Source organism: Terrapene carolina, unplaced genomic scaffold (assembly GCF_002925995.2).
Source record: "Terrapene carolina triunguis isolate 2854851 unplaced genomic scaffold, T_m_triunguis-2.0 Scaffold95, whole genome shotgun sequence".
In the NCBI taxonomy this organism is placed as follows: Eukaryota; Metazoa; Chordata; order Testudines; family Emydidae; genus Terrapene; species Terrapene triunguis.
Genome location: NW_020664446.1, coordinates 49,434,527 through 49,461,816, shown reverse-complemented (window position 1 = coordinate 49,461,816; position 27,290 = coordinate 49,434,527). Strand labels below are relative to the sequence as shown.

Genomic DNA, 27,290 nt, shown 5'->3' with positions numbered 1-27,290 from the left:
ATTTGTCTATAAATTCACTGCTGTACCAGTACCTGCCTCATCTCTCTGTAAAGCATTTTCACTACCCGCAGTATGGAAAGTACAAAAAAGCAAACTCAGCTCTACACTGTTATTTACTCTATGATTGCTTCTGTCACTGCCAAGTTTTCTAGATTTTACAGCCAGACACCAACCACAAAAAAGTGATTAGAGATGTGTCCTGCTGATGCTCCTTCCCAGCTTCATAAGCACAAGAAGCAGTTCAGGGCTCTGAGTCACCCAGTCAGCCCGACTGTTCTTCCAGGCAGACATCCGTGTGTCAGCACTTCTTCAGTTAATTGAACAGCGTGCTTGCTTTTGTGCTCATGACAACAGCTGATGGGGGAGAACATGGAACTTCAGAAGACTGAGGGGTTTTTTCTTACTGCTTTTGATCTGTTCCTTGATCAGTGTCCCTAATCCAAAACTGAGTTGCTGAGGCATAAGATCTATGATTATTTTAATATATTAGGCCTTGTATGAGACTGGTTAGTAACACTAATCCCTCCCCTGGTTTCTGAAGTAGGATAGGGTTGACCTCAGGCCCCTCCTTCCCTTGCCCCTTTAATTAGCACTTGTCAAATATTTGAGACTCAGCTTCACGAAAGCTTTAAATTTCCTAATACTGCAGTTAATTTTAGTAAATTTAGTGGTCATGAAAATAAGAGACCAATATTACTAGTGAAAGCCATGGATAAAATGGTTAGCAGCTTGCAGGCTTCCAAGAAACCTTTGCAAACACATCTTAATCTTAGCCTGTGAACATCCTGTTTTCCAATCTTGGGCCTCTCCTAAGCCGATATTGTAAATTACTGTTAATGATGGAATGTTCTAGTGATGTGGAAAACAGTCATTAGGTTGTGCCAGAGACTACTGAGTTCATTCATGACCTGTGTTAGAGTTGACCTTTCACATTTAATATTGCACTAAGAGCTTGACTCAATACCCCTTGGGAGTTCATCCACTGATTTCAAGAGGCATTGGATCAGGCCCTAACATAGTGTCATTCAGCTTATTGAACTTAAATTATGTAGTAAAATGTTGAACAATATTGTAGTGAACACACTGTAGCCAACAACAGAACCTGAGTGAACCCTTTTCACCTCAATACCTACTAATAGCTTATGGATCAAAGGATGTCTCAAACCATAATTAGAAAGTACTGTACTCTATTCAAACCCTCCATTCATGTCTTGTCACCCTCCCCAAAAACTTCTAATGATAATGATGGGAGATATGTGCAAGCAACATAGGGAGGTACAAGCCAAGAATCTTAAAGTGTTCAGTGTTCAGTTTTTGACTTTCTGTTAAGTCCTTTAGGGCAGAAAATAACTATTTTTAAATAAACACAATTATAATAAATAATGTAAACCAATGAAAAATAAAATAAATCTTTTGCCAAAAAAAAAAATCTGTGTTACTTAATAATATGGTAATTGATGTGTTTCAGATTTACAGCCTATCAAACTAAAAGGAAATTTCTACTCAGAACAATATTACACTTTTTATCTACTACTCTATGCCCCATGGTGCACACATTCAAAGTGGTAATACAGTATTTTTGGTTGTAAAGAGTAAATCATCCTGATGTAAATGACAGAAGACTAAAATAAAAAAATAAAAATTAAAAAGTCTCCTGCCCATGCCTCCTCACCCACTATCATTCTCTCAATTTCCTGCTTCCTCTGCATTTTTTGTCCCTTATGCTTAAGTCTCCTGCCCATTGCATTCTCCCTCCTTACCCTCCATATTATACTGTTCCTGCAGTCTCATTCCCTTCCCACACACATTCCTTTGTGTCCCTGCTTGCCATTCACATTCTATTGCCCCTGTATTCTCCCTCCCTTCCATGCTACATTTTCTTGACCCACCTACATTTCTCTGAGCCAATCTCGCTCATATTCCTCTGTGTCTAGAGTTTCTCTTGCCACAAGACTCCTTCCTAGCTTTCTTTACATTTCCCAAACATCTAGTCTTATTTCCTACCCCTCCAAATTTCCCTATCCTTTATCGAGTGCTGGCTGGATCTCTCTCACACAAAGTGAAGATGCAACTGTCATATTCACTAAGGGCATCCTTGTTTCAAGTTCATTAGAAACAACTGGAGATGGCAGCCATTGTCAATAGGGGCAGCCTAATGGCCACCAGAACTGGATGCAGTACTCCAGTTGAGGCCTTATCAGTGCTGAGTAGAGTGGCAGAATTATTTCTTGTGTCTTGCTTAAAACACTCCTGCTAATACATACTAGAATGAGGTTTGCTTTTTTTGCAACAGTATTACACTGTTGACTCATATTTAGTTTGTGATCCACTATAACCCCCAGATCCTTTTCTGCAGTACTACTTCCTAGGCAGTCATTTCCCATTTTGTATTTGAGCAATTCCTAATTGTAGTACTTTGCATTTGTCCTGATTAGATTTCATTCTATTTAATTCATACCATTTCTCAATTTTGTCATGAACATTTTGAATTTTAATCCAGTCCTCCAAAGTACTTGCAACCCCTCCCAGGTTGGTATCATCCTCACACTTCAAAAGTTTATTTTCTACACCGTTATCCAAATAATTTATGAAGATATTGAATAGTACTGGACTCAGGAGAGGTCTCTACAGGATCCCACTCAATATGCCCTTCCAGCTTGACTGTGAACCATTGATAATTAATTACTCTCAGAGTATGTTTTTCGAACCAGTTGTGCATCCACCTTATAGTAGGTTCATCTAAGCTATATTTCCCTAGTTTGTTTATGACAAGGTCATGTGAGACAGTAACAAAAGCCTTACTAAAGTCGAGATATATCACATTGACTGATGCTCCCCATTCACAATGCTCGTTACCCTGTCAAAGGAAAATAGTAGGCTGGTTTGACATGATTTGTCACCTTATCACCTTATTATCTTCTACGTGCTTACAAATTGATAGTTAGATTATTTGCTCCATTATCTTACCGGGTACCAAAGTTAAGCTGACTAGTCTATGATTCCCTAGGTGGTCATCATTCCCCCTTTTAGAGATAGGTACTATATATTTGCCCTTTCCCAGTCCTCTAGGATCCCTCCCATCCTCCCCAAATTCTCAAGATAATCGCTAATGGCTTAGACATATCTTCAGTCAGTTCCTTAAGTCAGGCTCTGCTGACTTCAAGACATTTAACTTGTCTAAGTAATTCTTAACTTGTTCTTTCCTGGCTTTAGCCTCAGATGCTATCCCATTTACATTGATGTTCACTATGCTAGTTATCCAATCACTGCTTTTTTGGAGAAAACTGAAACAAAAAAGGCATTTAACACTTTGGCCATTGCTGCGTTTTCTGTTATTGTCTTTCCATCCGCATTTAGTAATGGACATACACTGTGCTTGGTCTTCCTCTTGCTTCTAATGTATTTATAAAATGTTTTCTTGTTAGCCTTGATGTCCTTAGCTAGTTTTATCTTGTTTGTCCCTTGGTCTTTCTAATTTTGTCCCTACATCCCTGTGTTGTTTATTTATAGGTCATCATTTGACCTAGTTTCCACTTTTTGTAGAACTCTTTTTTGAGTTTCAGATCATTGAAGATCTTCTGGTTAATCCAGGGTGGTCTCTTGCCATACTTCCTATCTTTCCTACACCAATACTGAGACTTACAATTATATCAAAACAGTTGGTCAACAGAGTCTACAGCCATGGTAAGAATAATGCATGTGTCCCTATCTCTGAATGGGAATGTTTCAAAAAGTTTCTTATACAAATTGAACATAGCTGTGAGATTTACTCTTACCCTTGCAGTGAAGTCCACAGCAGCACTCCGATTTAATAGCAATGTAGCGACATTAATATTTCCATAGTGAGCCGCTATGTGGAGCGGAGTAAAACCACTCTGGGGGAAAAAAAGAAATTTAATAATATTTTTAATGTCTTCTTGTTCCTGCAATATTTGTGTGACAGGACTGACAAAAACTAGCAAGCAGAATATGCAAGTTAATATTCCATTCTATCCTAGTATTCACTCACTGGCAGGTTACATGAAATCATATTACTAAGCAAAAGAGGGAAAAAATAACAATTATTCTACAAGAACAGGACTAGGATAAGACTTTTAGTTATTCCAGATAAACATTAGAAGACATTTGAATTAAAAAAAATATCCTTCTTTTAAGAGGAGAAATTAATTTCTAACCAGAAATATCTACTTGTTATCTATATTATTTTAGCCTTGCAAGTAAAATTGTTCTTAGTGATTCTTTGCAGAAGTTCAGAAGCAAGTCACTTCATGATACTTGCTAACTAGATTTTATAAATTCAAAGGAAATGCTAATTAAAACAACATCAAAGACCATTTTAAATGATTAATGTGGCTTTTTTTTTTCTTCAAGGGTTAGTACTATAAAGATCACTCTCCCACTGTGGGCAATCACACTGGGTTACGTTAAGACACCACAAATTGTCAGCCTAATTAGAAAATGCCTAGTTGATAACATCACTTCAGCAATTATTTTTTTTTTTACATATTTATGTAATTTTACTTCCTTTTAAAAAAATGCTAAAACATGCAGCAATTCAATCAGTCCCCCAAAGTATGAAACCTTATGGGAACTAGATGCATTTCTAAACTGTTAGCAAGCCTTTTAGCCATGCTAGCTTTCACTGCCTCACCTTAAGAGTTTTGCAGATTTAGTACCACTCTAAGATCATTTTATTTGCTGACACCATCAAGGGTAAGTGTCATGCAGAAGCCTAAAGAATCAGTCCTGGATGCAAAATGTGACAGGGTTATCTGCAGCTCTTCACACAGATGATAAACATCTACAGTATTAGAACTTCAGAAACCTTCATTTTATGCAATGTGACTCTTTTATTATGGTAATTAGTTCCAAAGAATGCTTATTCCTACTTTTAGAACCCTAGTTTTAGCTGCAGAAAGCCCTGGTAACTAAACTACAGTCTTCTCTAGAACATGCTACTTTGTTTAGTCTAAAGCAGGTATCTATCCTATAAAAGGCAATGCAGAGCGGAGGAGAAAGAAATGATGCAGCAGCACTAAGTTATGAAAGAGTGATGATGCATATATATATTTATATATACCTCCGTTGTTCTATTCACCAGCATCTAGGTTAACACATTGGGAAGCAAAGAGGGGAAAAAATGAACGGTTAGTTGACCACCGCTGACATGGATGCGAAAAGCTTCATGATAGCTGTCTGGCAGGGAAGCTATGGTGAAAGCACAATCGGCACAGAAAGGAAGCTAGACCAGATGGAAACTGAATGATCATCTATTTTAAATGTTAATTGTTACACTTCTCTAAGAGGTTTTAAAGTAATAGGATTACACACAATTTTAATCATATGATTATTTTATTAATTACATGTTCTCTACTGCACACTACTGATACTAGCCTTCATTTAAAATGCAACCAATCATTTGAATAGTATTTTCCTTGGGGTTTTTTTTTTTTTTTTTTTCTGTTTACATGATCTCTACTCACGATATTAACCCTGATTTTAAACAGAGGAGAAAAAAATACAAACGAAACTGTATTACTTATAATGTGAAATAGAGGGGGGACAAATGTAATTCCTTGAAGCAAACACTTTCTTAAAGGAACTTGTCGCCTGGTATAAGCCATGTAGTTAGTACATAGCTTTGGGCCTGTCTCAGCCTATTTCTTTTTACAACTAACCTTTGACTCCACATCTGCATTATGGTCATTCTGCAGCAACAGAGCAGCAGCCTTTGTGTCATCCTTGCGGGCAGCAATGTGGAGAGCAGGAAGACGGACTTTTCCCTTTGTATCATTTTCAAGCAACAGTGAAACCACCTGGTCATGGCCTTGTTGCAAGGCTACTGCCAAAGGTGTGAAACCATCCTGTAAACAAATAATAATGACACTTGAAAGATATTCAAAGACTACCAGAACAAAAATCAAACTGGTAACATTCATATCAAAAATAATAAAACTCAAAATCGGAGGTAATGTGTAAAGTGTTGTTATGTGGAGTCCCGTCTACTCAAACTGAGTGTAACAGAGATACGAGGCCATAAAACTGGAGTAAAGTATTAGTGAATCAGGCCCTAAGAGTTTCAATTAATCTGTGACTTAGGACTGGCTGTATACAAACATAAAAGGAGACGACAAATAACTGTATGAGGCTTGAAAGAATAACAAGACAAGTTACTAAAAAAACCAACACGGAAGTATATACAATTATAAAAACTGAAATTATGTTGAATTATAAATGTTAATTATGTCCTGTAGCAATGTATCTTCCTTCCCTAAAGAGCTGTTTGAAATAAATTATATTTTTTTCTGAATAAATTAAGCTCATCTCTATACACTGCATTAATTTTTGAAATATGGGGAATTTAAAATCCACTGAAACTTGCTAGGAATTTAAAAAGTCTTCAACTATGTAAATTATTTCATTCCAGCTACAAAGTTCATCTGCCCATTCATGAACATTAATTCTTAAGTAACATTTCATCCTTTCATCAACCGTAGAGGAGTTATTTTAACACCAGAAGAAATAGTAGACCAAGAAAATGGGGTAAATGGAAGAATTTGAGAGGTGAAAAACAGAATTAAGACAATGGCTTAACAAACCTTACAGTGGGTACCTCTAAATGCAGAAAGATGAGAATATTAGATGCTTGTAAATGATTTGGATATTTTACCAAACAAACAAAACTTTTAGCCAGTAGAGAGCACCATCTTGATGCTGACACTCCCAAAACTAAGTGGGCAGAAACTGTTCATCTTCTATGAAAACTTTCCAAAAAAGATTTAGGTTTTTTTATCTGAATTTTTTAATGAAAATTTCAAAATTTTGCATTTCAACATTTTTTTGCTACATTTTGATGGAAAAAAATCTCTCTTTCATTCCCCCCACTGAAAAATTTAGGGGAGAGGAAGTGGGGGGAGAGAGAGCGAGAAAGAGAGAGAATGTGTAAACAAGTGTAAAAAAGTATGTAAAAAAGTGAGAAAAAGTGGTGATGGTAGTGGAAACACTTTCTTCTGCTTTTTCCCCCCCACTTTAAAAAAAGTTAGTGTTATTTTGTGTTAAATGAGAAAAAATGTTAACTTTTTAGAAACAAAAGTAACATTCTTAACACTAATGCTTAAAAGTGAAATTCTTACTTTTTCTCATTTTTTTCACCAAAAAACCACATAAGCCCCCACCCCCTTTTACAATAGAAAAAGGGAGACGAGTAAAAAAATGAGAGAAAACAGGCACTTCCCTACAATTCTGAAATAAAAAAATGGAAAATACCCAAAACTGTTTTACACTAAAATTTCTTATTTAATTGTTTTACATTAAATAATTCAAAAAAATTCCTTTGTCAAAACCCAATTTTTTGATGACAAAACCTTTTATTGAAAAAATACACTGGAATAAACGTGGCAATTTCTGGGATCGCATTTCACTGTCTGACAATGCATATTAGCAGAATCTGTGATTGTGGACAGCCCAATGAATTAAAAAAACCCAAGAAGTTCCCTTAATCTCTACATACAAATTTAACCAAACTAAACATTTCTGTGATTGAAGACACTATGCTAACGATGGGGATTTTTTTTTTAAATGCTTTCCATCAATCACTTCTTGGATCGGAAAGTACAAGGACCACAATGTCAAAAGGAAGGCAATTTAGGGTATTTCTGACTTGAGCAATACCAGGAATCTTGAAAAATTTCCAGCTCATTTGCAAAACATAAGAGTTTTGGATATGTTCTAGATAAGGTTTTGAGATCACCCATTAAAATCTGGAGAGCTAGCCAAGGTAGAAAAATGGCCCCTCCCACTAATGTAATGCTCTCTGAATAGCGAGCATATGTGTAATATCCATGGGCAGGCAAGTTAGCTACTTCAGTTTTGGCACTTCTCAAAGAGAACATTGGTTAAAAAATACAGACAGGATTCATCTTCAGAAGATGGGGCAGCAAGCACACAGAATATAACATTTGAGATGTACTAAGTGTCAATGGCAATGGCTTGCAATGGCATGAGGGCAATGGGGCTGGGGAGTACAGAAAGTTATATCACTCCACATTTTTAAACCTCTTGGTAAGGAGGGATGTAGTCAGTACAAAACAGAGAGCCCTGTTCATTTATTTTTTATTTTTTGAGGCAGGAGAAAATGGTTCAGATTGAAGGGAAAGGAATGAGAAAAGGAAAAGGGGTAAGTGAAGATGAAAAAAAAGGTGAGAGGGACCCAGACGGGCCACGGTGAAATCTCATCATTTTTCTGTATGTGATGTCAACACCAATCTATTTACATACATACCTACCTAGATTTCTAGCCTATCACCATGGTAACTAGAACCTCGATGTGATGGCTCATAACTTTTCTTTCTTGTACAGTAAATATTACCATTTTGAACTTGAGCTACTGTATGAACACATCCATGGGATCTCCCAAGGTATCCTAATAGCACATTATGAGGTTTAATGCATATAGCAAATTTTCTAAGCAAATTGTGCAGCTAGAGGTTTATCTGAGAACCCCTTTAGATTCATTTCTGTGTAAGTCGCATACTAAATATTTTCAGTTAAGTGATGGTATATTTAGTTGGGCTCCCTAACTCTACAGTGAGAAATTCAGGTACAGAAAAGCAACCTTTGTCTTTACATTATATTTTTCACCCCAGTATCTGTATTGTTTGTATTCCTGTGTCTTTTTCCTGTAAGTACAGTGCCCCTGAAAAATAGAGAAGCCCCATGTGATCAGAGGCAATGTGGAATAAGATGTCAAATGTCTTGATGAGAGCATTGTTTTCTAAGAGTGACATATGTCAAAATGAGGAGTACCTAATGTTTTCAATAGTCAGCCACGTGAGTAGCCAATTGATTCACCTGCAAAAAAAAGCAGGTTCTCTAGCAACATAAACTCCTCTGATCAGGCCTTCCCTGCAGTTTATGGTTCCTTCGATTTCTAGTGGCTTCTAAGTGCTAATTAAAAAAAAGGTCACTAAGAATATATTTTCTCCTTTCTGCACACAGGGGGATAGAAGGGGGGGTGGGGTGGCACAATTTGAGCAGCTTCCTATAACCTCAGTTTCTGAAGATCTACAAAGGAATGGCCCATCTGTTCTGTATATAAGAAAGTTACTTACCTTATAGCAACTGGAGGTTCTTTGAGATGTGTGGCCCCTATCAGTATTCCACTATGGGTACACATGCACTCCATGTGCCCAGAGCTGGAGAATTTTGAAAGCAGTCTCCGTTGGTCTGCACATGCACCGTGGCTTACCTCATGCCTCTGACCAGAGATAAAGGGCAGGGTGGACCAACTGCCTCTCCAGTTCCTTCTCCACTGCAAGTCAGAGAAGATCTGAAGCAGAGGAGGAGGAGGGTGGGTAGTAGAATACAAATAGGGACTAAGCATTTGGAAGAACCTCTAGTTACTATAAGATTAGTAAGTTTCTCATCTTCAAGTGCTGGTCCCTATGTGTATTCCACTATCAGTGACTGGCAAGCAGTACTCAAATAGCAGGAAAGTGTGAGGTCATAGATTGCAGAGATCGACTAAGGGCTGCTGTTCCAAAAGATGAATCAGCAGAGGGGTCCTGTACCAAGGCACAGTGTCTAGCAAACGTGTGGCCCGACCTCCCTGTAGCTGCCTTACGAATATCCAGTAGAGGCACCAGAGATGTTGCTTGCACTACTGTGGAATGAGTTCTCCCCACATAAGGAGGGGGAAGATTAGATAGCTGATAGAGCAAAATACAGACTGAGACCCATTTCAAGATTCTTTGAGCGGATATAGCCTGACCCCTTCCACAATTGTGAAAAATATTCTAGGGGATTTCCTGATTGTTTTCGTTCTCTGCAGATAAAAGGCTACGGCCCACTGAACATCGAGGGAATGAGCCTCCTTTCTTCTGAGGATGCATGAGGTTGTGATGAACGCAGATAAGTGGATAGACTGATTCAGAGACTGCTTTGGGGGTGAATTTAGAATCTAAACATAATGAAACCTTGTCCTTATGGAATATCAGGAGGATTCACCATCAATGCCCAAGCTCACCAACCCTCTTTGCTGAGGTGATGGTTACCAGGAATGTGACCTTCACGGATAGGAGAGACGTGGAGCAAGAAGCTAATGGTTCAAAAAGAGGCTTAGTGAGTACTGAGAGAACAAGGTTCAAGTCCCATTGAGGAGTAGGATTTTCTTTAATAGGTGGAAAGGTTGTGATTAGGTCTTTGCAGAGTCTGCTAGTCAGAGGGTGTGTGAAGATCAAGTAGTCCTGTGAAGGCAGATGCTAAGCACTGATTAACCGCTCAGTGGAGGTCGTTGATGCGCCCAGATAAGAGAAATGTTTACACTTAGCTAGGTAACATTTCCTAGTGGAATCCTTCCTACCTTAAAAAGGGTGCTTCACAACATGATTGCTCTAAGGACAATGCCCATCCAAAAACCAGGCTTTGAGATGAAACAGTCATGGGTTGGGATGCCTGATCTTGTCATTCACCTGAGTCAGGAGATTGAGAAACACAGGAATAACTGCCCAAGACAACATGTGAAGTCAGCTTGGGAACCAAAACTGTCTGGGGCAATGGGAGTAACTTATGCCCTGTCCTGTGGTATCGTGCACAATACTCGAGATAGGCGTGATAGTGGAGGGAAGGCATAGTTCAGAGGAGCTGACCACAGAAGGAATAGAGTGTTGCACTGTGGTAGCGACCCAGGGATCCTCTGGAACAGTGTATGTTGTACTTCCCATTTGTTTGGGAGGCAAACAGCTGCTTGATGGGGGTCCCTCAAAAAGCAAACTTTTTTTTTTTTTTTAACCAGAGTCATGAAGCTCCCACTCATGATCAACTGTAAAGCATCTGCTGAGAGAGTCCTCTAGCATATTCTGGTTTCCTGGGAGGTAGACTGCCAACCGGGTAATCTGATAGCCGATGCACCAGTTCCATAGACTGACTGCCTCCACACATGGGGGTGGATCTCACTCCTCCTGTTTGTTGATGCAAAAGATGGTTGTAATGTTGTCTGATGTTACGAGGACATGGTGACCTTGAATGAATGGGAGAAAGGTTTTCCAAGTCCTTTGAACTGCTCATAACTCTAGAACATTAATGTGTATCCTGGGCTCTCAAGATGCTCAGGTGCCTTGCGCTGTATGGTTGTCCATGTGAGCTCCCCCAACACAACAGGGATGCATCAGTAATGATCATCCTGTCTGGTGCAGAGGAGGAGGAAAGGGAAGTCGATGCAAACCTGACAGGGATTCTTCCTCCATGATACAACTCTGGTGGGACTGTCACTATGGTGTTCATGGACTGTCAGTTTGGCTAGTGCACAGTTTGAAGCCATGCTTGTAGGAAACAAAGATGGAATCTTGTAAAAAGCATGATGTAAGTGAATGAGGCCATATGGCCTGGGAGAGAGGTCTTGACAATCACTCTGGGGTTTGTTATGATAAGTTCATAGCCTGAAACCGCTCTCTCAGCAAGTAACCCCTTGTCATAATGGAATTTAAGGCTGCCCCAATGAAGTGCAAAGTCTGTGTAGGGGTGAGAATGGATTTTTTGGTGTTTACACTGACCCCCAGAGAACATGAGTTGTAGCATTATCCAAGCTGACGCCTGAGCATCTTGGTGCAACCTGATGACAGGAAGCCAATCCTCGAGGTAGGGGAAGATGAAACCACAGCCTCTGATATAGGCTGCTATGACAGAGAACACCTTGGTAAAGACCCTGGGGGCGACAGCAATGCCGAAAGGGAGTACTCTGTCCTGAAAGTGGTCAGAGCCAACAATGAATCTTAGAAAGCATCAGTGAGTGAGATAAATATCCACATGAAAGTAGACATCCTTCATGTTGAGAGCTGTAAAGCACATCTTTTTCCAGGGATGGAATTATAGATGCCAATGTGACCATACGAATCTTGAGTTTGCAAATAAAGATTTTGAGATAGCAGAGGTTCAGAATGACTCTCCAACCACCTTTCTTTTTGGGGATTAGGAAATGTGTTGAGTAAAACCCTTCCCTTGATACTGAACAGGAACCTGCAGTATTGCTCCCCAGTGTAAGAGAGATTGCATTTCTTATTTGACAATGATCTCATGAGAGTGGCTGTGTAGAGGGGGTGGGTAAAGGGGTTTTGGAGGGGATACGAATGCAAACTCTATCACATAGACAGAATGGATGACACTGAGCACTCATTTGTCTGTTCTTATTGCACTCCAGATGTAGATAAAGAGTGACAGATGATCCCCAAATGGTGCATGGGAGTCATGAGCTGTTGCAGTCAGTGGTTCGCTGCTTTCAAGCTCCCATCAAAAATAATGTTCAGCTGAGCTCTGGTATTGGCATGAGGAACTCGCTGCAGAAGGTGTGGGAAAGTGGGCCTTTTGAGCTCTCTGCCTCTTATACAGTGGCTCATAAGGTCTCTGGTGGAAGAACTTTTGAGCAATCAGTCTATGTTTGCATTATTGTCGGTGGAATTTTCTCTTTGGGGCAGATATATATATTCCCAGTGAGTGGAGGGTGGCCCTGGAGTCCTTTAAAGTGTGTAAGGACTCATCTATCTTCTGATTAAACAGATTTTTCTCATCAAAGGGAAGGACCTCCCTGGGAAACCCTGAAGCATGGAGCCACGACTCCCAGCAAATCACCACTGCAGTAGCCATTGCCCTGGAAGGTGTATCAACCGCATCTACTGCTGATTGGAAAGCAGTCCTGGCAACAATGAGAGCCTGGAAATGAGCTATGTCCTGCTGTGGGAGAGATGGTCAATAAAGTCCACAAATTTAGAATAGCTCAGGGACTTGTACTTAGCCAGTGGTGCTTGGTAATTGGCTATCCTGAACTGGAAGCTGGGAAAAGAAAAGATGTTCCTTCCCAACAAGTCGAGATGCTTGCCATCTTTATTAACCAAGGTAGATTGCTGTGTTTCTGCCTAGATCTCTTTGCGGCAGCTTAGACCACCATTCTGCCCTCTTGGTTGGAACATAATGCTGTTTCTCTGTCCTTTTAAGGGTAGGAGCACAGGTAGCTAGGGTATGCCAGACCATCCCAGTGGGTTCCAGGATGGCTTTGTTAACCGGGAGCTCAATTCTACTGGATCCGGAGTACTGAAGGATGTTCAGGAGCTTGTGTTTAGGTTCGTAAACCTCATCAAGAAGAATCTGAAGCTTCCCTGCAATTCTGCGAAGTTGTTCCTGGAATTGCTTATAGTCATCAAGGGGGGGATGGAGACCTGGGAGTCACTGCCTCATCTGGTGATGAAGACAGCAATCCCGTCAGACCTGGTCAAACCCACAGGTCCGATGTATACTCCTTGTCCTCCTCCTCCTCGGTAGGATCTGGGAACTGTGCCAGTTGTCACCTCAAAGGGGACAAAGGGGGAGACTCCCTAGCAAACCAGACTAACTCTATGGGATAGTACTGGTCCCATGGGCCCCAGCATGGACAATAGTACAGATAATAAGATGGATTGAACTGGGATTGCAGTGGTCCCCTCGGTATGGAGTGCTAACAGTTCCAAAGTGGATGAGGTGAAGGTTGGTCCCAAGTTGGCTCAGGTCTTCTGACCAGGAAGGTGTGTCTTGGAGGAGGAGGGGATAATGGTTCACTGGGCAGTTCAGAATCTCCCGAAGAGGAGAAAGCTGATTCTGGTTCCAACGGCAGTACCGACAATGGCACTGGAGGGAAATCATAGCCCAAAGATGGAATGGGAAACAAATTCCTTCCAAAGGCCAGCTCCCCTGATGGAGTCAGAACCTTTCTCAAAAGGAAGGGACCTGAAGGAATGGGAGACTCTGGGTCTGGGAGAGTGAAGATGTCCTCAGGAGGAGCATAGGTCCTGGCTCTTCCTGGAGTGAGAGAGGTCCAGTGTGCCCGAACCACCAGAGCCGCAGTAGAGACAGTCTGAGTCACAGCCATTGAAGACAAAGATAGAACTGTGGGTAACTGATGCTCTTGGTGACAGGTTGTCGTTGGTGCCAGGGTTTGTGCTTGGGAGGTACTGGAACCACCAGTACCCCCAGATCACGAACCAGAGTCAATGGAGCAGTAGACTTCTGAGCTTTCTTATTATGCCTCTGAGACTTAGGATGTATTAAGTTCTCTTGGGCTGAGCTAGTGCCTGGTTTAGGCATGGCTGGAAAAGACTTCTTCAAAGTGCATTTGGAGGAAGACAGCTTTATGTTTATGAGAATGCTCCCTGCTCTCCCAACGAGACCCCACCAAGGAATCTGTGGGGGCCAGGCTCCTTCACTCCTGATTCAGACGTTGAGGCAGGATGCACGTTCCTTGCTGAGTCAGATTGGTGTACAGGGCAGAGGCAGGTGCCCCTGCCTGGGTCTGATTGAGGCCTCATGGCCTTTTCCATCAGGTACTTCCTAAGGTAAAGTTCCCACCCTTCCCGGGTACAACTGGAGAACAAACAGCAGATGGTGCACCTTGCTGCAATGTGGGCTTCCTTGAGGTAGTACAAACAGCGTTGGTGGTCATCACTGACCGAGAAAGATTGCAGGCAGGAAGCAAAATTTTGAAGCCTGGAATCTTGGGCATAGTTCATTACCCAAACTGGGTACAGTGGTTGGGGGTGCTCTCCAGGTTGGGGAGACTAACTATGTAACAGTAAAACTAACAGATAAAAACTTAAAAAAAAATCTAGAATATAAAAACTGTTTACAGATATCTAAATATATTTGCCACAGATAAACAAGCTGAACCTTCAGACACTGGAGGTTCCAGCCCAGACCATGCAGCAGTGAGAAGGAACTGAAGAGGTGGTCAGTCCGCCCCACCCTTTATCTCCTCGGTTAGAGGCACAAGGAGAGCCAAGGCACATTGAGAACCAACAGACACTGCTTTCAAATTCTCTGGCTCTGGGCACATGGAGCGCATGCGTACCCTCAGTGGAATACACATAGGGACCAGCACTTGAAGAAAAAGTGATTAGTGTAATACTGACAAGTAAACTATGATTGAGATTATTACCATGGACAAGCATGCATTTCCACCATGTGCCATCTGAAGATGTGACCCATAATCTGCAATTACAAGTAACTATCTGTATGTCATCTGTTCTGGAAGTAGGAGCTACACTTTAACATTAACAACAAAAGTGAAAGCAAACAGTTGTCTCTGTCAGTTTTTTTAAGATAAAACCAAAACAGTTTAAAGGTTTTATTTTTGATTAACATTTGTTATGTGGTGATAATTTGGTACCAAAGAATGTAACAATATAAGTGACAAAAGAAAATAGACATATTAAAACCTTAATAAAAACAAAGATGTACATATACAAGTGCTAAGGCTACAGTAATCACTTGTGTAATTCCATTAACTTCTCCTGGGGTGAAATTAGATCATACTATATAATAAATTTTTCCCCAAATCTATTTGAAACTATACTCACATGGTAAGGTCAAGAAAGCAAACAGATACATAACAGCTAGAAAGGAATATATATGTATAATTTTATAGACATATTTTCAAAATGCTGATTTAGCATTTTGTGGAAACGCATCAGTTTCATTGAACATCTGATGAAACTCTACCTGCAGTCCTGCCAGCTCGCCTCCTGAGCTGCTGGGGAGCTCAAGTTTCTAGGTAGAGGCCTGTCAAGACAATTTGTCGCCCTAGGCAAGCTTCAGTGTGCAGCCCCCTTTATCCCCATACAACAGTGGTTATACACTGCTGGGGCCCCAGATTTTTGGGGGGGAAGGGAGGCGCTGCAAGCCTTCTGATGGCCAAATTTCAGTGAGTGGCATTGCAACTTGGCACACAGGATCCATCCGCAAAACCAGAGCCTGAAAACCCCGGGGGATCTCAGAACTTTGACACTTGCCACGAAATAGAAATTGCAACTTTTAATCAGCTCTATTTACAGTATGTAAAAGCTTTCACGTCAATGTTTGGGGGTTTTAGTAATCTTATACAAATTTCTGTAAAAAGGAAGTTTGCTGAAATGGGATTTTAGTTATAAACTAATTGCTATTGAGTTTTGAAACAATTTCAATCCATTAGCAATTAATTTTGTTTTCTGTAGTGCTGATTTCAGAAGAAACAAAGTGAAAAGTTTTACTTAAATACAGCATAGACATTAATACACATTTCTAATACATGCTGGTACAATAAACTAGTTTTACATGGAAGACATTTAACTGTTTTTTACAGTCTTCTAAAACCTAGATAGTTTTTCTTTTAAACAATTTTCTTTATAAAATTAAAATTTAACAGCAGCAGAATGTATTATGAAATTATACAGAGACCAAACATTCAAATTGGCACTCAACTAAATTTGAGACATTTGAAAAAAAATGGTTTGTAAAGGAGATTTCAGTGACTTGTATTTAAAGTATATGAATATTTCTGGTGCTGCTACGACTATGAATATTTTACACTTACACAGCATCTTTCCTTTCAGGTACTCATGAGGTTAGTATTATCTCCCTTTTAAGGACAGAAAAAAGGACACCGAACGGTTAGGAACTTGCTCCTGGTTAAGCAAATCAGGTGGAGAACTCTTGTTGCCTGATCACCAACCCTCTGCTCTAATCATTTATCCACTACCTATGATTACAATGATCACTCTATTAAAAATGCTTTATTCAATGTCATTAGTATAATGTGATTATATTTATTGTTAAAGACTAAGGCCCAGATTTTTAAAGATAGTTAGGTTTTGCTGCTGCACCCAGCATTGCAACACCTAAATACATTTAAACATCTGGGCCTTAACTACTATGAATGATTAAAAACAATGAAAAAGTCAATAGCTCAAAATTCATTAATAAGATTCCTAGATGGAGCATTTTATTAGTTTGTAATTCTCTCTGTGAAGGACTGATGCAAAACTCCATCTGTAAAAGCTGGTGATAAAATCCTCTGAAGTACATTAAACTTTGTTTATATGAAGCAAACCTTGATCTTTTACCTCAGTAGCAAGGCTCTGACTTGCACCATTGTCAAGAAGAAACTTAACAACTTCCAGGTGATTTTCTTGAGCTGCCATATACAGTGGTGTGAAACCATTCTGAAATAGAAAAACATATTGTATAAGTATTGTTCTAAAACAATATATTCTATTACATACAATTCATAACCCATGCCCTCCACAAATATGCCTTGAACACCAAAGATCTGCTGCGCTCAGGTCGATGGGTAAGAATAGTTCTGCTCCTGCCCATATAGAAGTTAATGGCAAAACCTCCATTGACTTCAGTGGGAGTAGGCGAAGGTCTCAGATGCTACAATACTGTGGACAGGGGGCATGATGTAAGCTTTCAACTGGATAGGTCCATCTAAGGGAACTCCTTACAGCCATCTGGGAATGTTTTCCCTTTCTTTCAAATGTGAACATACAAGACTAAAATGAAAGTATCCAGGCAAAATCATTCTGGATAGAGGGTTTATTAGATCTCACAGACGCAGTGGACAATATGGACATGCCAAAGTGAGCAGGAAAATATGATAAACACTTCAAGGGGATCCCGGGGGCCATGACCCTTCGGAAAATTAGGGCAATTTTTTATCACCTTTCCATTGTTTTTAATTGTTTGTGTGTCCGTCCCTTTTCTCCTAAATTCTTCAGATTTTCCTAGGATTTCATCTCTTCAAACAATTGAAAAAAGGTGGACTGTCCCTGTGCTCAACGAGTTATCTCTTTATAGGCACCATGAGATCTCAGGGTCAGCAAGACTTAGTGATCTTAAATAAGGATTTCCTCAGCATTTCTGAGCAAGTTAAAGCTGTTTCTTAGATTACATTTGAGTGAGTGACTTCAATCAATAAAATACCCAGTCTGCACAGTTAAAACTAATTCAACAATACTACTAAGATGAGTGAGTTTCTAACCAACAATTCTTAGGTGAGTGAGTCTCCTTTTACAATCAACACTTCCGTCACTGCTCCAACAATAAGGAACACAATCTTTCAGGGGCCTGGGGGTAGGGTGGGAGGGTCATTCCATTTAGTACTTTGCTTTGGAGATTAACATTAAACCCATGTATGATTTTTCTCCAAGTCTCTAACATTACATGGATTTCCGAAATCCATAGCATCAGTAATTCCACTCATAAAAATAAAATGGCCTAATGGGTTTATAAAATAGCTTTGCTGTGCTCAAGCACAGCAACTTGTAAAGCAACTTAACAAGCCTGCTGATTTGCGTTTTGAAGTGGCTTAAGTTGAGATGGCCTTGATTATACCACAAAACAGGAAAGATTTAATCTCTTTAAATTACCTACTGGTTACTCAAAAGTGTCATATCTTGCATTTTAAGCAACTATCCATGGGTTGCAAAATGAATTCCTATTGCATAAATAAATAGAACAACATAAATAAGATCAACAATCTTTCCTTCCTCTGACCTATTATTATGTGTTTATATATTTCACACTGGGACCATTGTCCTTTGAAATGACCTGAGGTGGATTGTGTGTGTCCCATTTCCTCTCAGGTTACCCAGACTTGTAAGTGGCATGACGCAGCTCACCCTGTATTACTGTAACTGTTTTCATTTTAATACGAAATGATCTGGAAGGATCGTGCACTTTACTGGTAAAAGTGCTGACTCAAACAGGTTCCTGGATTTGGGCCCTCAGAGTGAAGAGGATCATCTCACAAGATGCTTTAAATGTACAATTGCACCACTTCAATCTGAGACTGGGAATGGAAGCTGGCCAGAAGCAGCAACAGAAAATATACCACAAAAGTGGTGGGGAGAAGTGACTGACATTACAGAAATACATTACATAAATAAAAGTTATTAGGCTACTGGCTCACATCTGTGTCATTTCACTCTAGCTCTTCAACTGACTACTGGATCTGAAGACTCATCCTTCCTTTTCTTCTTTGGGCAAATTATAGCTGAGTTACAGTTACTTTAAGCAATTCCGATGGCCAAAAATGTCTATGGCAGCCTAAGTACAGGAAAGATTTGAGAGGACCACAACCACTAAGCACAAACAATATTAATAGTAGTGCAAAGTAAATAAAAAAGGAGACTGAGTGGGCTTTTCAGAATTCCCACCATGTAGTCTAAAATAAAACAAAACTTTATTTGCATTTAAACTGGATACTGACTCAGCCTCTGTCTAGTATTTAACAGGGGTGCACACAGGTCCTCACGTCCAGGATGTTCGTTCAGACTGGGAATGAAGATCTGTGCTTGGGATATGGTTGTCCCCAAACTTCCCTCTCTTCCATGATCTCTTTAGTCCCCACTCTCTCTATGAACTTCCCTGAGGCTTCAAGCTCCATCCCACCCTACACACCCACGTACCAGAAGTAGTGGAAGCAACGAGTGGGTTCTCATCTCTACCAATGGTAACATGTGCAGGTTCTGTATTTGTGCTGGAGCTTGGTAGTTCTATTCAAATACTGTGTTTAATGTACTCTGGAGAACAGGGGGAGGGATAGCTCAGTGGTTTGAGCATTGGCCTGCTAAACCCAGGGTTGTGAGTTCAATCCTTGAGGGGGCCACTTAGGGATCTGGGGCAAAATCAGTACTTGGTCCTACTAGTGAAGGCAGGGGGCTGAACTTGATGACCTTTCAAGGTCCCTTCCAGTTCTAGGAGATAGGATATCTCCATTAATTTTTAAAAAAAGCAGAGGACACAAAGTGAGAGAGAAATTTGGAGGGAGTGGTACTGGACCCACAGAGACCACATATTTTAACATTGCTAGAGAAGATACTTCCCCTCTGGGACATCAAAGCTGTTTTAGGAGTGGTGTAGGAGTCATGGCATTGGAAGGTCTAAAGGCCTCAGAGGAGTCACAGGGCAGAAAGGAACTGGAAGCTTGAGGGTCGGTCACTGGGGAGGGAGTTAGAAGCCAGGCCACATGATGGTGGTAGGGGTGGGGAAGGTGTGGAGAAAACCCACAGGAAAGGGAGAGGGAGTAGAAGAGCACACATACTTAGAACTTTAATGTTATGTGAAGCTGAATGGCAGTCAGGTTCCAAAGAACATTGTGGATAGCAAGATAATAGTGCTAACAAGTGTTTATTATTCATTTCTGTGAACAGACCAAGTGTCTGAAACAAACAGATTTGGAGTTAATTCGGGGATGGGGGACATGAGGAAGCTATATAAAACACAGTGTTAAGTCCTGATATTGTTTCCACTGAATTCAATGGGATGTCTGCAATTAGAAGTAGACCCTTCTTTTGTATCACACTGCCAAATGGAGAGTTAATTAATAACAGTTATGAAGTGAAAATAAATTATAACAGCCAAGGAAGAGGAAAATTAAGAGATGTAGACAAAATAGAAAAGATAGGTTTCAGCTGGCATTTTTAAATAGTAGTAAGGCAATGAAGTGGGGAGGTACAGGAAGGCTCTCCCACCTGTCAAGAACTCTAGCAGGAGGACATCAGCACTGGCAAGACGGTTTGAAGGCACAAAGAGCAGGAAGAGAGGAAGGAGCAGGGAAGGGAACAAAGAAGGACAAGTCTCTCAAGAAGACAAAAACAAGTTCAGGAATTTTTGAGCTGGACCTCATAAATACAGGAAGACACTGAAGACACTCAGTGGAAGACACTCAGTGGAATTGAGAGTAATGTCAACGTTTGTGTAAGCAAGTGGGCAGCAAAATTCTGGACTCTAAGGGAAGCCATGTAGAAGGGAATTATAATAGTCATGGTAACAAGAGAGCAGGCATGGATGAAGATTTTTGACCAATGTGGAAAAAAGATAGTGGCCTACATGGGGCATGTTCAGACAAAGAATATGTGGTAGGGCCACGAAACTTCACTGTCCAGGATGCAAAGTTTACGGATAATGGAGGCAAACAGTAGGTTGGAGTTAAGGACAGATATAAAGATGATGGAACTGAACTTGAGGATGTTCCTCTTGCCCAAGAGAAGTATTTGTATCTATGAGACATTTAGCAGAACAAAGTTGAGGTCTAGCACAAATTTACATGGCAAGTGCAATCTGCATAGTCAGTTAATGTTTGGGTATTTTGATATTTTGATCCAATTCAGGAAAGTATTGCTATTAAGGACAGCACTTAAGCAGGTGTTTATATCCTACTGGAGTCAATACTTAAAGTTAAACAGGTGCTTCAGTACTTTCCTGAATCAGAGCCTGAGAAATTAGTTAGCACACAATTAATTCTGCTTAACAAAAAAGACACAAAAAATTCACCAGGGCAAGTGATATCAAGTTATCACTTATTATTTGGTAGTCTAATTCAAAGTACACAGAAAGAGTGTGCCAATTTTTCTCCTTTCCTTTCCAACAGTAAGTTTATTATTACAACTATTTATTGATTTAGTTCAACCTTAAGAAATTCAAGAACACTGTTGGGTTAGAATGTTTTAAATATGAATTTAAAGTGCAAGCGGAAGCCTGTTCTCCTTTTTAGTTAAATAATGAAAGGGTGAAATTGGGCAGAGCCAAGTCCTATCAGCACTGGAAGGTGAAAGAGAACTCTCCTGCATATCCTCAATTTATCACAATTCTCAGATTGTGCCACAGAGAATAAATCTTTTTTTTTTTAATCTTTAAGATGCTAAAGCAGCCATTAGGGCCACAGACTAAAGTTAACTTCTACTCTTCTATGGGTAATAAACACCCCTTGTGAACAAATGCAAAGGACAGAAAAAAGTAAATGTTCTTTTTTTTTTTTTTTTTTTAAAGAATATGAAGATTTGGTTTACAGAGGCCTTACTTTCCTGTGTGCCCAAAGCTGGCTCTGTCAGCAGGGGACAGCTGTTGCCTTCAGGGAAAGAGGAAGAGCCAAGCTCACAAAAAGCAGGGTCAGCATCAGGAAAAACAAATCTTTGAATGTTCATGCCCGAAGGCTGCTAAATTCAGCTAAAATCAAGTTGTAGGCCGTATAAAGGAATGTGTTACAACTGGTGCTCAAACCCAGGATCAAACATTGGATAGAGGCAAGTTTGTGGCATGGGACTCTAACGACCATTGGGGCTCAGCAAACACAGGAGCTGAATCCCCACAGGTCATCCACACTCTTGGGTATTTGTGTAGGAACTAAACGTCCATTATTCAAAACCTCCTTCCCAGGGCAGACTTCCACAGTCTCCCTCCCCAATGCCTGGTTACCACAGAGGACAGCTGAGGTGTTAGGGGATGAAATCGGGGAGGCAGAGCATCTCCAGAAAACTAGAGAGGATGCTCTTCCAATTCAGCTGAGGGAATTGAATGGGCTGTCGAGCGAGAGAAAGTAAGATGAATTTTGCACCACCCCATCAGTGTGCATTTTACGCCAACAAAGGTTCTCGGATGTATCCAAACTATGAAAAAAAGAGTTTTGCTTTGTTTTGTTTTTTACCATGTGTTAGCTAATACATGGTAACTAGCATGTGGTAAAATCCTAGTGTGTCTGGATAAGGCAGTCATAATTTTAACATGTGTTAGAAGTCCCGAGTACCACCATTTTTTGCTAGTGAAAACAAGGCCTTTAAGACACGTTAGACTTGACCTGTTTAGCACATGTTAAGCGCAGTACCTACACTATCACTTTTTAAATGTGTTTGTTAGCATGTGTTAGCTATCACATGTTAACATCACACCTTTAAATCCTAGTCTTGACAAGACCTAAGGGGGAGTCTAGGCTACAGCACGACCAGTTCAAATGATCTAAAGCAGGGGTGGGCAAACTTTTTGGCCCGAGGACCACATCTAGATACAGAAATTGTATGGCAGGCCATGAATGCTCACGAAATTGGGGGCTGGAATGCAGGAGGGGGGTGAGGACTCCGGCTGGGGGTGTGGGCTGGGGATGAGGGGTTGGGGGTGCAGGCGGGTGCTCTGGGCTGGAACCAAGGGGTAGGAGGTCGGGAGGGGGATCAGGGCTGGGGCAGGGGGTTGGGGCGCAGAAAGGGGTCAGGGGAGTAGGCTCTGGGTGGCGCTTACCTCAAGCAGCGACATGTCCCCCTGCAGCTCCTACGCAGAGGTGTGGCCAGGCAGCTCTGCACATTGTCCCGTCTGCAGGCGCCACCCGTGCAGCTCCCATTGGCTGTGGTTCCCGGCCAATGGGAGCTGCGGGGATGGTGCTTGGGGCGGGGGCAGTGCATGGATCCCCCTGGCTGTCCCTACGTGTAGGAACCAAAGGGGGGACATGCCGCTGCTTCCGGGAGGCATGCAGAGCCGTGGCACACACGTCTGAAGGGCCAGATACGGGCCCCGGGCCGAAGTTTGCCCACCCCGATCTAAAGCTTTCCTATTAATGAGAGTTAAGAGGGCTTTTCAGTCATGTTAAGTTAACTCAATTGAACTAAGAAAACTGCAGAAAGCACCCTTCTTTTGCCCGTCAGGGTAGAGCCCTTTGAGGTTCTGATAGGTGCTTGCATCTTTAGATTGTTCCCAGGACTGAAACAACAAAAGGGTGTTTTTACAGCGTAACATTCTATCTTCAGCAGAAGAACCGTTAGATTATTTTTTTAAAGAAAAATTCTTTAAACAATTTTTTTTGTTCTGTTTGGATTTAAAACACTCTCCTGCATTGTTTAGAAACCAAACACTTCAGCATTTGGCTAATGCACAAGAACCAGAAAGTGAAACTATTGTTTTTGTCCAAGCTGAATGAAATGCACATGGTAAACAAGCAGCACCAATGGAGAGAAGTAAAGCAGATTTTTAAAATTCTTTCATTTTTAATATGCTAAAAAACACAGGGAAAGAAATGTGTTTCTTGAAAATATATGATATTTAACATATCCCTTTAACAAACACAGTCTTTTTCTTTTCTCTCAATTTTCTATAGCTGACCTTCACATTAATTCAAAAAAGTGTTTTATTTCTGCATATTCCAATAGTACTTCCTTATAAAAGTTATACAGAAAAAGTGAGGTAACCCTTTCAGGCTGTAAAAGTGGATTACTTTGAAATAGGATATCTTTCCTTGAACCAGGAGTTCTCTACCAACTCTGCTTTTTTCATTATCAATTCTGGCCAGGTAACAATGCAGTTAGTAGGACACTACTGGACGGCAGATCTTAAGATGAAGGGTGAAGTGCTTTGCTGTACTCCATATTACATGACACTTTTAAGAACAGTTATAAACAACACTGGATTTCACAATCAAGATTTTCTCATTCTCATTGATCATCTGCACAGAATGCATACAGCTTGAAATAGAAAATTACTGTAATTTAATTTCAAAATAGGGTTTTCCCAACATTGAACATAAAATTGAAAAGGCTAAATAAAGCCATCAAAGAATTCAGGTGACACCCTTCTATTCCCCAAATGGCTTTCCTCAAAAGACAGAGATTGGAAAGCACATTAAATCATCTTCCTCATCTTATGTGTGTTTGGCTAGCCACCAGCAAGAACAGCCTTGGGCCAAGGAGATGGTATGTTCATCCAGGCATTTGCCTGCCATAAAAGACAATAGCTGGGGGTGGGGAAGCTGATTAAAGGAAGAACTGCTCTTATTTTACTCGAATGATTTTGCTCACTCCTAATTTTACTTGCTCTATCAATCTCCCACTTCTCCAGAGCCATCATTAATGCCAACAAAGCTGTCTTACACACCGTAATAATGTTACAGTTTAAAAAAGGAGAAAGACACTGACATAATGAATTTTTTTTTTTTTTTGGTTCAGTAACATTCTTAGTAAAGTTCAGTAACTTTACCTGAGACTGTGCATTGACATTGGCCTTATTTGTAACCAACACTTTAACAACTTCTGTCTGGCCAGCCAGAGACGCTATGTGCAATGCTGTGTTTCCTTTCTGAAATTAGAGAGGGATGAAATGTGAAAACTGTTTAAAAGTAAACTAGTAAAAATTTACAGTTGAAAAGCTGATTAAGCATGTCGACCCCACAGCCCACTCTAAGATATATTTTCAACTACTAATACACTCTTCATACAATATTTCTAGGGTCAAATATATTTTAGAAGTTCTCTACAAAACAAAGTAAGACAGTGTTCTATAATTTTTGTGACCTAACATCCTCACTAGTAACCTGCGACATTTATTATAACCTACGAGAGGTGTGTTGAAAAATTCTTGAGAGTCACATCATCAGGAGAAAATATTTAATTATTTAAACTGCTATAATAATGCCTGCAATCAATTGGTTGACACTTTGCTTACATGGAATCTGTGCAAACAGTAGAACAGCTAGATAGGAACTACTGACCTTTGTTGCTGCATCCACATTGGCACCTCGCTTTATCAGTTCTGAAACAACTTCTACATGACCTTCTTTGGAAGCAAGATGGAGTGCGTTCAACCCATTCTGATAAAAAATGGAAAGGGAAAGACTGATACAGGTTGTTTAGTGCAGCAAACAATCTATCATGAGACCAAAGGATTACATTCCATTCTGATTATCTCCGAAGAAACTATTTTGAAATGAGCATTTTAACTACTTGGTTATAGGAAGCAATAAGTGTTCAGCTGGACTACAGAGGCTTAGCCGCATTAAATATGACACATTAGCACAAACACTAGTGTAATACAAATAGAATGCATGATACAATTGAATAGCTTAATGTTATCCCAGTGAACGTGAAATATAGCTTCTTAAAGGATTTTGTTGTATAGGAAAAGCAAATATGCAATAAGATTCAGTTATCAAAACATTAACTGAAAGTTATTACTGATATGAACTGATAATATATACCTAGACAAAGCAAGAGTAGGGTTTACAGAATGAAGGAAAATTTAATTAAAATATTCTACTACCTGATTGCAAATGTTGATGTCCACTCCAGTTTTTAAGTAGTCAAGAGCCTTTTCTAGGTTGCCAGCTCGAGCAGCTCGTAGGTAACTTGCATTTGTATCAGACTGGGGGAGGAAAAAAAAGAAAAATGTAGTTTGTCATTAGGACAAGATACAGAAATATATTCACTTGGCATCAAACCTATTCATGAGATAAAAATAATACATTTATTATTTACATATGGCACTAAAGGATCCCAAACTGCTTTACCAAACATGGGCCAAATCTTGCAGTCCCTACTTAGGGAAAATCTGTTGATATCAGTGGGAATTTTACCTAAAGGATGGCAAGAGTTCATTTCATGCGCATTCTGGTAGAATGAGACAGTTCTGCCTGTGGTGCAAGAACAGTAGCCAAGTTGACATCTGGTGCCCAGCACACTCAACAAAAGTATTGGGACTCAGGGTTAGGATACCATGGCAACCATCCTGCTTTTACAAACCGGTTATTAAAGTCTCACATGAAAGATTTCCCTCATCATCCAAACAGCATTGGAAGTTGATATATCTACCTCGGGGGGATTGAGGCTACTAGAATTCAAAACTGTGGTTCCACGGAGTATAGGTATTTAAAATCTGATATTTTGATTACAGACTGCATAATTTTTCTTTAAGTCACCTTTTATTTATTACACTTGAAAATGTTTCAAGAAAGTCATCTGGAATCTTTAGTAAAGGTTATTTTAACAAGTACAAAACATTTCAAAACAATAATAGGTGCAGTACAGTTGTCCTACTCTATTGCTTTAATATAGCTTCCCTACTTAGTTTTTTGTTTCAATTGAGATAAGTTTGAATAGAACAGAGTCACTGTTTTTATCTGTGGCATGAAGCAGCTAACAGAGAAGGTCTTTTGGTTGAGGAATGGGAGACCAGAATTTTATGGCCAACTCTACCATAGACTTCCTCTGAGACCTTGTGCTATGACTTCATCTTTCTGTGCCTGTTCTCCATTTGTAGTGCAATGTGCTCTTAATCCCCTCTATGTTGGGGACTAAGAAAAGGCTGATGTAGAGAACCTTAATTAGGGTTACCATATTCAAACATTTAAAAAAAGAGGACACTCCACGGGGCCCCGGTCCCACCCCCGGCCCTGCCCCAACTCCGCCCCTTCCCCGCCCCCAACCCCGCCCCCATTCCAACCCCTTCCCCAAAGTCCCTGCCCCCTCCTCTGAGCACCCTGCATTCCCTCTCCTCCCTCCCCCTCTGATCTTGGTTGGGGGTTGCTAAGTGCTTCCCTGCTCCCCACTCGCCCTGCAGCCTCTATCCCCCTGCCTGCCCTGCTCCTCCTCGCCCTGCAGCCTCTGCACCCCCCCGCCTGCCCTGCAGCCTCTATGCCCCTGCCTGCCCTGCTCCTCCTTGCCCTGCAGCCTCTGCACCCCCCCACCCCTGCAGCGTCTGTGCCCCCTGCTCCCCACTCGCCCTGCAACCCCTGCACCTCCTCGCCCTTGCAGCCTCTGCGCCCCCTGCCTGCCCTGCCCCTGCAGCCTCTATGCCCCTGCCTGCCCTGCTCCTCCTCGCCCTGCAGCCTCTGCACCCCCCCACCCCTGCAGCCTCTGTGCCCCCTGCTCCCCACTCGCCCTGCAGCCTCTGTGCCCCCTGCCTGCCCTGCCCCTGCAGCCTCT

At 40.8% G+C, this 27,290-nt stretch overlaps 1 protein-coding gene across 2 annotated transcripts in view; it reads right to left on the bottom strand.

Moving 5' to 3' along the window:
* ANK3 (ankyrin 3) overlaps positions 1–27,290 on the bottom strand; it is a 387,324-nt gene that overhangs the window by 199,712 nt on the left and 160,322 nt on the right. For both annotated transcript variants that reach the window (XM_026651166.2, XM_026651165.1), the window contains 6 exons: positions 25,630–25,731; positions 25,082–25,180; positions 24,571–24,669; positions 16,896–16,994; positions 5,679–5,864; positions 3,777–3,875 (listed from right to left, as the gene is read on the bottom strand). In XM_026651166.2, the coding sequence (XP_026506951.1) occupies positions 3,777–3,875; positions 5,679–5,864; positions 16,896–16,994; positions 24,571–24,669; positions 25,082–25,180; positions 25,630–25,731 (684 nt within the window). The remainder of the gene's footprint in view (positions 1–3,776; positions 3,876–5,678; positions 5,865–16,895; positions 16,995–24,570; positions 24,670–25,081; positions 25,181–25,629; positions 25,732–27,290) is intronic.